This window comes from Salvelinus namaycush, chromosome 7 (assembly GCF_016432855.1).
Source record: "Salvelinus namaycush isolate Seneca chromosome 7, SaNama_1.0, whole genome shotgun sequence".
Taxonomy (NCBI): domain Eukaryota; kingdom Metazoa; phylum Chordata; class Actinopteri; order Salmoniformes; family Salmonidae; genus Salvelinus; species Salvelinus namaycush.
Genome location: NC_052313.1, coordinates 55438735 through 55448982, shown reverse-complemented (window position 1 = coordinate 55448982; position 10248 = coordinate 55438735). Strand labels below are relative to the sequence as shown.

Here is a 10248-nt window from a genome sequence, read left to right as displayed (position 1 = left end):
AGGGAGGGGGGAAAACTAAAAATTAATCATCTATAAAATGGGATAATATTTAACTATAGTGTAATAGTGATAAAGGATGAATATGATGTGTTTTTGAGTTATAATAAAAGTTAGTGTTTATGAAGTGCGATTGAAAAGATATCAATGATCAGTTAATGAATTTGCGGTACGCAAAGACCCTTGTGTTGAGAAGGAAGAACTATACGTGTATAATCTCGTTAAAGATACAGGTAAGAGTTAGAGGCTAATCATCAGGAGAAATAACATACCATCACAAAAGCCCAATATGGTGACGTGTTATTGAAGCAGAAAAACAGAGACAAAAGACAGCACACACACTCACTGGATGTTGGAGAACGGCAGTTCTTTGGGTAACTTGTCCTCCATTACCTAACATGTTTTATCCTTTTACTGCAGGCATGTGAAGAAAACAATTAGCATAATTTAACCAAAGGCACCGGGCCGGTAATTCTCCTTTGGACACATACTCACATCATGAATGGGTGGTAATAGAGGAGAGAGAGAGGGTCTTTGTAGAGCAGTGCTCTATCTCATACCTCCTGGTGGTTCTGGCTCCTATCTCCTGTGGTTCTGCTGCTATCTCTGGTGGTTCGCTCTATCTCCTTGTTCTGGCTGCGATCTCCTGGTGGTTCTGGCTCTATCTCCTGGTTGTTCTTCTGGCTCCTATCCCTGTGTTTCTGCGCTATCCGTCCGTGGTGGTTCTCTCCTCTATCTCTGTTGGTTCTCTCTGCTATCTCCTGGTGGTTCTGGTTCCTATCTCCTGGTGGTTCTGTCTGCTATCTCCTGTATGGTGGTTCTGTCTGCTATCTCCTGTATGGTGTTTCTGGCTGCTATCTCCTGGTGGTTCTGTCTGCTATCTCCTGTATGGTGGTTTGTCTGCTATCTTCCTCCTGTATGGTGGTTCTGGCTCCTATCTCCTGGTGTTCTGTCTGCTATCTCCTGTCTGGTGGTTCTGTCTGCAATCTCCTGTATGGTGTTTCTGGCTGCTATCTCCTGGTGGTTCGTCTGCTATCTCCGGATGTTGGTTATGTCTGTCTGAGCTCCTTATGGTGGTTCCTGGCTGCTATCTCCTTGTGGTTCTGTCTGCTAATCTCCTGTATGGTGTTCGGCTGCTATCTCCTTGTATGGTGGTTCTGTCTGCTATCTCACTGTATGGTGTTTCTGTCTGCTATTCTCCTGGTGGTTCTGTCTGCTATCTCCTGTATGGTGGTTCTGGCTGCTATCTCCTGTATGGTGTTCTGGCGCTGCTATCTCGCTGTATGGTGGTTCTGGCTGCTATCTCCTAGAATGGATTCTGGCTGCCATCTCTGGTGTTTCTGGCTGCCAGCTCTGCATGGTTTTGGAGAAACACACTAGAATTGGAAAAGATTAATGCTTCATGGGAGCAGAGAGAAAGGAGGGAGGAAGGGGGATGGGATTATGAGGTGAAAGAGTGAGGGGGAGGGAACTTATATAGGAGGGTGCTTTGGCGGGATAAGAGTGCGTCGTACTGTGGGCTGGTAGGTGAGTCGAAAGAAGGGTGATGAAGGACGGCAGTTGGTTGATGGTTGGAATGGGGAGGAAGAGAGTTGGTGGCAAGGGAGGAGTCCAAAATGACTCTACTGTTGACATGAGTAATAACTGTACTGTATTAAATCCTCTGTCTCTATCATTCTTCTACTGTTGACGTGAGTAATACTAGCTGTATTAATCCTCTGTCTCCCTACTGTTGACAGTGGGTTAATACTGTACTGTATTAATCCTGCTGTCGCTACCGTGTTGACAGTGATTCTACTGTACTGTATTAATCCTCGTCTCTACTTTGCAGGACGGTAAATACTGTACTGTAGAATCTCTGTCTCTACTGTTGACATTGAGGTAATACTTGTACTTGTATTATCCCTGTCTCTACTGTTGCCTAGTGAGGTAATATGTTACTGTAATTATCCTCTGTCTCACTGTTGACAGTGAGGTAATCCTGTACTGTATTATCCTCTGTCTCCTAACTGTTGACAGGAGGTAATAGTTGTACTGTATTAATCCTCTGTCTCTACGGTTTAGACAGTGGGTAATACTGTACTGTATTTCAATCCATGTCTCACTGTTGACAGTGAGGTAATACTGGACTGTTTATCCCTGTCTCTACTGTTGACAGTGAGGTAATACTGTACTGTAGTAATCCTTCTATCTCTACTGTTGACAGTGAGGTTTATTTGTACTGTATTAATCCTAGGTCTCTACTGTTGACAGTGAGGTAATCACTGTATCTGTACTAATCACATGTCTACTACATGTTGACAGTGAGGTAAGATTGTACTGTATAATCCCATGTCTCACTGTGACAGTGAGGTAATATTGTACTGTATTAATCCCAGGTCTCTATGTATGACCGAGTGTGTAATATTGTACTGTATTTAAATCCCTGTCTCTACTGTTTGGTGCAGTGTAGGTAATACTGTACTGTATTAATCCTCTGTCTCTACTGTTGACAGTGAGGTAATACTGTTCTGTATTATCCCATGTCATCGCATGGTTGAACAGTTGTCGTAATAGTGTGACTGTATTATCCATGGTCCTCTACGTTGACAGTCGCTTGTTACAGTGAGGTAATACTGTACTGTTTAATCCTCTGTCCTCTACTGTGATCAGTGATGTAAACTTCACTGTATTAATCCTCTTTCTCTACTGTTGAAGTGAGTATATTGTCTGTATTAATCCCATGTCTCTATTGTTGACAGTGATTAATACTGTAATGTATTAATCCCATTCTCATACTGTTGACAGTCTACTGTTGACAGTGAGGTAATACTGTCCTGGATGTAATCCTCTGTCTCTACTGTGACAGTGAGGTAATACTGTACTGGTATTAATTCCCATGATCTCTACTGTTTGACAGTGGAGGTGTAGATACTGTCCTGGATTATCCTATGTCTCTACTGTTGACAAGTGTGGATTTAATATTGTACTGTATTATCCATTTCTCTCCGAGTGACAGTGAAGTACATATTGTACTGTATAGCCAGTGTCGCTACTGTTGACAGTGAGGTAATATGTAACTGTATTACATCCCATGTCTCTACGTTGACAGTGATGTAATAATGTATGTATTAATCCCATGTCTCTACTGTTGACAGTGAGGTAATACTTACTTGTAGTTATATCCTATGTCTCTACTGTTGACAGTGAGGTACTAATGTACTGTATTAATCCTATGTCTCTACGTTGACAGTAAGGTAATACTGTACTGTATTAATCCTATGTCTCTACTGTTGACAGTGATTTAATATGTCCTGTTTTTTTAAAAAATATTAATCCCTTCTCCTATTTGACTAGTGAGGTAATCTGGGTCTGTAGTATCCTCTGTCTCTACTGTTGACAGTGAGGTAATATTGTACTGTAGCTGATGGTGTATTGTAATCTGTTTTATAGAGATGTTACCATTGATAGCTGATAGAAATTATATATATACCGTTGAATAATGCTGATAGAATGTTAATTTGACAAACTCACTTCTTGGTATTAATCACCTCAACAAAAACACAAGCGCAGCCTCTTTTTAAAGTGGAGATCATTTGTATTAGAAAATCAGAATACAACAATATCTGAATACATAAGAAAACGATGGTTTGCTTGATAATCCTCTATAATATTGATCATTTGACTGCTGTGTATAGAATGTAGGATACTTATTGAGCCAGTTGCTACGTATGAAATGACCCTGCATACAACGGAAATGTGAATTATTATGTGCTTATAATGATTTACATTTTGTAGGGGTTTGCGAGATGTTTTTTTGTAAGTGAATAAAATCAATCTGAAATTTCAAAGTGTAAATTAAAAACTTCCGAAGCCTTTTAACCTCAAATACGCACACGTTTGTACATTTCCTCATAGCATGAAAGATTTGTCCTGCACAGGGTGATCAAATTAAGATCCTACATCTGTATTTACATTGATGTTTAAAGCGTATATTTTTTTAATCTGATGTTCCGATTCCTCTTTCATCAAGAGAATGAGTTTCACCCACAAAGCGTGTATGCGTGTGTGTGTGTGTGTGTGTGTGGTATGCGTGTGTGTGGGGTTTGTGTGTGTGTGTAGCTGTGTGAGTGTGTGTGTGTGTGTGTGTGGTGTGTGTGTGTGTATTGGTAGTGTAGTGCGTGTGTGTGTGTTGTGTGTGTGTCCTATCGTTTATGTGTGTTAATAATCAGAAGGTAGTGCGTTTTGTTCAGACCCTCAACATGTGATTGGAGCAATCGATTTAGAGAAGACAAGGACCTCAGACGTTCTTCTCCTCCTTGTTTGTCGTGGTCCAGGAAAATGTCCTCGACCCACTGCTACTGCTCTGGCATTGTGTCTGTACCCACTGAGGTCCCTGTCTGGGCTACGTGACTCCTCCAGCTCCGACGCTACATTACAATGGTCTATGTTCACATTTCAGGTGGGTGATTCTAGTCAGATATGATTGTCAGAAAGCTTGGCAGGAACCTGGGTGTGTCCTGGACTTGTAACCCCTCCTCTCCTACCTGTGTAGAATAGTCCTGTTACAGATCATCCATGTTGACTGTGTTTGTTTTGTGTGTTGCCTTAAACATGTGAGTGTTTGTAAAGCTTCAGATTTAATGATGCTCGTGAGATTTCACAGATTCAGCATCACGACATGTCCCTTGCCTTTCTTAACCCCTCTCCCCCTCCCCCTCCTCTTCCCTTCCCTCCCCTCCCTCTCCCCCTCCTCTTCCCTTTTCCCCCCCCCCCCCTTCCTCCTCCCCCCCCTCCCCCCCCCCCCTCCCTCCCTCTCCCCTCCTCTTCCCTCCCCTCCCTCCCCTCCCTCTCCCCTCCTCTTCCCTCCCCTCCCTCTCCCCTCTCTTCCCTCCCCTCCCTCCCTCTCCCCCTCCTCTTCCCTCCCTCCCCTCCCTCTCCCCCTCCTCTTCCTCCCCCTCCCTCTCCCCCTCCTCTTCCCTCCCCTCCCTCCCCCCTCCTCTTCCCTCCCCTCCTCTCCCCCTCACTCCCCCCCCTCTCCTCTCCTGTGTTTGTGATGTAAGCTTGTGAAGATACTTCTTAGTACACTAGTGTTGTAACACGTGGAATCTGTGCCAAATGGCACCATTTTTTCTACATATCCCCTATGGGCCCTGGTCAACAGTAGAGCACTATCCCCTATGGGCCCTGGTCAACAGTAGAGCACTATCCCCTATGGGCCCTGGTCACAGTAGAGCACTATCCCTATGGGCCCTGGTCTAAAGTAGTGCACTATCCCCTATGGGCCCTGGTCAACAGTAGAGCACTATCCCCTATGGGCCCTGGTCAACAGTAGAGCACTATCCCCTATGGGCCCTGGTCAACAGTAGAGCACTATCCCCTATGGGCCCTGGTCAACAGTAGAGCACTATCCCCTATGGGCCCTGGTCCTAAAGTAGTGCACTATCCCCTAGGGGCCCTGGTCAACAGTAGAGGCACTATCCCCTATGGGCCCTGGTCAACAGTAGAGCACTATCCCCTATGGGCCCTGGTCAACAGTAGAGCACTATCCCCTATGGCCCTGGTCAACAGTAGAGCACTATCCCCTATGGGCCCTGGTCTAAAGTAGTGCACTATCCCCTATGGGCCCTGGTCAACAGTAGAGCACTATCCCCTATGGGCCCTGGTCAAACAGTAGTGCACTATCCCCTATGGGCCCTGGTCAACAGTAAGAGCACTATCCCCTATGGCCCCTGGTCTAAAGGTAGTGCACTATCCCCTATGGGCCCTGGTCAACAGTAGAGCACTATCCCTATGGGGCCCTGGTCCAACAGTAGTGCACTATCCCCTATGGGCCCTGGTCAACAGTAGTGCACCAGCCCCTATGGGCCCTGGTCAACAGTAGTGCACCAGCCCTATGGGCCCTGGTCAACAGTAGAGCACTATCCCCTATGGGCCCTGGTCAACAGTAGAGCACTATCCCCTATGGGCCCTGGTCAACAGTAGTGCACTATCCCCCTATGGGCCCTGGTCAACAGTAGTGCACTATCCCCTATGGGCCCTGGTCAACAGTAGAGGCACTATCCCCTATGGGCCCTGGTCAACAGATAGTGCACTATCCCCTATGGGCCCTGGTCAACAGTAGAGCACTATCCCCTATTGGGCCCTGGTCAACAGTACTGCACTATATGGGCCCTGGTCAACAGTACTGCACTATATGGGCCCTGGTCAACAGTACTGCACTATAAAGGCCCTGGTCAACAGTACTGCACTATATGGGCCCTGGTCAACAGTACTGCACTATATGGGCCCTGGTCAACAGTACTGCACTATACCCTATGGGTCCTGGTCTAAAGTAGTGCACTATTCCCTATGGGCCATAGTCAAAAGTAGTGCATTATCCCCTATGGGCCCTGGTCTAAAGTAGTGCACTATCCCCTATGGGTCCTGGTCAATAGTAGTGCACTATCCCCTATGGGCCCTGGTCTAAAGTAGTGCACTATCCTCTATGGGCCCTAGTCAACAGTAGTGCACTATCCCCTATGGGTCCTGGTCTAAAGTAGTGCACTATCCCCTATGGGCCATGGTCAACAGTAGTGCACTATCCTCTATGGGCCCTGGTCAACAGTAGTGCACTATCCCCTATGGGCCCTGGTCTAAAGTAGTGCACTATCCTCTATGGGCCCTGGTCAACAGTAGTGCACTATACTCTATGGGCCCTGGTCTAAAGTAGTGCACTATCCCCTATGGGCCCTGGTCTAAAGTAGTGCACTATCCTCTATGGGCCCTGGTCTAAAGTAGTGCACTATCCTCTTTGGGCCCTGGTTTAAAGTAGTGCACTATCCCCTATGGGCCCTGGTCTAAAGTAGTGCACTATCCCCTATGGGCCCTGGTCAACAGTAGTGCACTATCCCCTATGGGCCCTGGTCAACAGTAGTGCACTTCCTCTATGGGCCCTGGTCAACAGTAGTGCACTATCCCCTATGGGTCCTGGTCTAAAGTAGTGCACTATCCCCTATAGGCCCTGGTCTAAAGTAGTGCACTATCCCCTATGGGCCCTGGTCTAAAGTAGTGCACTATTCCCTATGGGCCATAGTCAAAAGTAGTGCATTATCCCCTATGGGCCCTGGTCTAAAGTAGTGCACTATCCCCTATGGGCCCTGGTCTAAAGTAGTGCACTATCCCCTATGGGCCCTGGTCTAAGTAGTGCACTATCCTCTATGGGCCCTGGTCTAAAGTAGTGCACTATCCCCTGTGGGCCCTGGTCTAAAGTAGTGCACTATCCCCTATGGGCCCTGGTCTAAAGTAGTGCACTATCCCCTATGGGCCCTGGTCTAAAGTAGTGCACTACATAGGGAATCGGGTGCCATTTGGGTTTCAACCTTGATTGTTGTATAAAAAGTAGTAGCCTCATGATTTAGAATCCTCAGAATCTGTTTGGTCACATCTCTTCTTTAAGTGTGTCGGGTCATAGACTAGATCACTTCACTTATTCCTACATTTGTGCTCTGGTTCATTTGTGGGTTCTTTCAGCTGACTACTGGTTTGGAAAGATAAGTGAAATCCCTCCAGAGTAGAGTAGAATGGGGTAGGTACACCATGCTATAAAAGGGTGAAAGGTCGTAGGTAACCATGCTATAACAGGGTGAAAGGTCGTAGGTACACCATGCTATAACAGGGTGAAAGGTCGTAGGTAACCATGCTATAACAGGGTGAAAGGTCGTAGGTACACCATGCTATAACAGGGTGAAAGGTCGTAGGTAACCATGCTATAACAGGGTGAAAGGTCGTAGGTAACCATGCTATAACAGGTGAAAGGTCAAAGTTCATATGTAACAGGTCACTGTTTTGGTGTTGTACGATTAGTATACTGTAGTTAGAGGAACGTTGACAGGCTAGTGTGTGTGTGTGTGTGTTTGAGTGTGTGGCTCTAAGCTGAACCGGCTAGATCACTGTCTCATCGTCTCTATTTCAACGTGACAGTGCAAGTTGTCTCACACAGTTGTCTCAATCTTCTCAATAATCTCCACCATAGACTTGGACGGAGAGAGCAGAGAACTCTCATCTTGATTCCACATGCTTAGTGGACTAGACTCTCCATCACTACTTAACTCTTCATCCTCCTCCACTTCCTCCTCCTCCTCCTCGTCTTCCTCCTCTTCCTCAGAACCCTCGTCACATGACTCCATGTAATGGCCGCCCAGCGCATTTATCCCAGAATCCTCAGAGCTGGACGGGGAGGAGCAGTGGTCTATTTTGGGGGTGGTGACCTTGACCCCCAGGGCACTGGGCTTGGTGCCCTGGGGGTGTGGGTGGTGTCTGGGGGTCCGTTGGGGGTGGGGTTTGGACCGGGGCTGGGAGTTACGTGGGTGAGGGGGATGTGATTGAGGCGGGCTGGGCATGGTGGAAGGTTGAGGTCTCTGAACATAGCACATCTTCCCATTGATGCGTTTGACCATGTAGTCGTCCACGAAGAGGTCTGAGATCATGCAGAACTTGGGCGACTCCAGGCAGGGCGGGGCTTGGAAGGAGGGGGCGGTCATGAGGAAGCGTTCGGCCAATGAGACTGTCAGGTCCATGGTATGGGGGTGGTCTGTGGGCGTGGCAGGCACTGGGGTGCTGGGGAGGCGGCACACGTTGGTCATCGGCTGGTACACATATTTACCTAGAGGAGGGGAGAGAGAGAGAAGGGGAGAGAGAAGGGGAGGGAGAGAGAAGGGGAGGGAGAGAGAAGGGGAGGGAGAGAGAGAGAGAGAGAGAGAGGGGGGGAGAGAGAGAGAAGGGGAGAGAGAGAGAGAGAGAGAGAGAGAGAGAGAGAGAGAAGGGGGGGAGAGAAAGAAGGGGAGAGAGAGAGAGAAGGGGGGAGAGAGAGAGAAGGGGAGAGAGAGAGAAGGGGAGAGAGAGAGAGAAGGGGAGAGAGACGGGGTTACTTTATGCAACCCAACAAATACATTACTGAAATACATGGGTATTCAATCAGGAAGATAGAAGGCATTACAACAGAAACAGTTAGAATGACAAGCAAGATACACTATATATACAGCAGTATGTGGACACCCCTTCAAATTAGTGGAATCGACTATTTCAGCCACACCTGTTGCTGACAGGTGTATAAAATCGAACACACAGTCATGCAATCTCCATAGACAAACAGTGGCAGTAGAATGGCCTTCCTGAAGAGCGCATTGACTTTAAATGTGGCACCGTCATAGGATGCCACCTTTCCAACAAGTCAGTTTGTCAAATTTCTGCCCTGCTAGAGCTGCCCCGGTCAACTGTAAGTGCTGCTATTATGAAAACATCTAGGAGCAAGAACGGCTCAGCCACGAAGTGGTAGGCCACAGAAGCTGAAGCGCGTAGCGCACAAAATTGGTCTGTCCTCGGTTGCAAAACTCACTACCGAGTTCCAAACTGCCTCTGGAAGCAACGTCAGCACAAGAACTGTTCGTCGGGAGCTTCATGAAATGGGTTTCCATGGTCGAGCAGCCTAATGATCACCATGCGCAGTGCCAAGTGTTGGCTGCAGTGGTGTAAAGCTCGCCGCCACGACTCTGGAGCAGTGGAAATGCGTTCCCTGGAGTGATGAATCACGCTTCACCATCTGGAAGTCCGAAAGACAAATCTGGGTTTGGCAGATGCAAGGAGAACGCTACCTGCCCCAATGCATAGTGCCAACTGTAAAGTTTGGTGGATGAGGTCTGGGGCTGTTGTTCATAGTTCCAGTGAAGGGAAATCTTAACGCTACAGCATACAATGACATTCTAGACGATTCTGTGCTTCCAACTTTGTTGCAACAGTTTTGGGAAGGCCTTTTCTTGTTTCAGCATGACAATGCCCAAATGCACAAAGTGGAAGAACTTGACTGGCCTGCACAGAGCCCTGACCTCAACCCCATTGAACACCTTTGGGTTGAATTGGAACGCCGGCTGCGAGCCATGTCTAATCGCCCAACATCAGTGAGCGACCACACTAGGGCTCTTGTGGCTGAATGGAAGCATGTCCCAGCAGCAATGTTCCAACATCTAGTGGAAAGCCTTCACAGAAGAGTGGAGGCTGTTATAGCAGCAAAGCGGGGACCAACTCCATATTAATGCCCATGATTTTGTAATGAGATGTTCGATGAGCAGGTGTCTACATACTTCTGGTCATGTAGTGTATGTATACTTAAGCAATAAGGCCCGAGGAGGTGTGGTATATGGTCAATATACCACGGCTAAGGGTTGTCCTAACGCACGACGCAACGCGTAATTAGCAGTAAAAATAAATGTTTTGTCATTCCCGTGGTATACGGTC

At 47.2% G+C, this 10248-nt stretch overlaps 1 protein-coding gene across 1 annotated transcript in view; it reads right to left on the bottom strand.

Annotated features, from left to right (window-relative positions):
* Nucleotides 1-7252: 7252 nt before the first annotated feature.
* LOC120050541 (UPF0524 protein C3orf70 homolog A-like) overlaps nucleotides 7253-10248 on the bottom strand; it is a 37179-nt gene continuing 34183 nt past the window's right edge. The window contains exon 2 of the mRNA XM_038997129.1: nucleotides 7253-8620. Within this exon, the coding sequence (XP_038853057.1) occupies nucleotides 7950-8620 (671 nt within the window). The 3' untranslated portion in view covers nucleotides 7253-7949. The remainder of the gene's footprint in view (nucleotides 8621-10248) is intronic.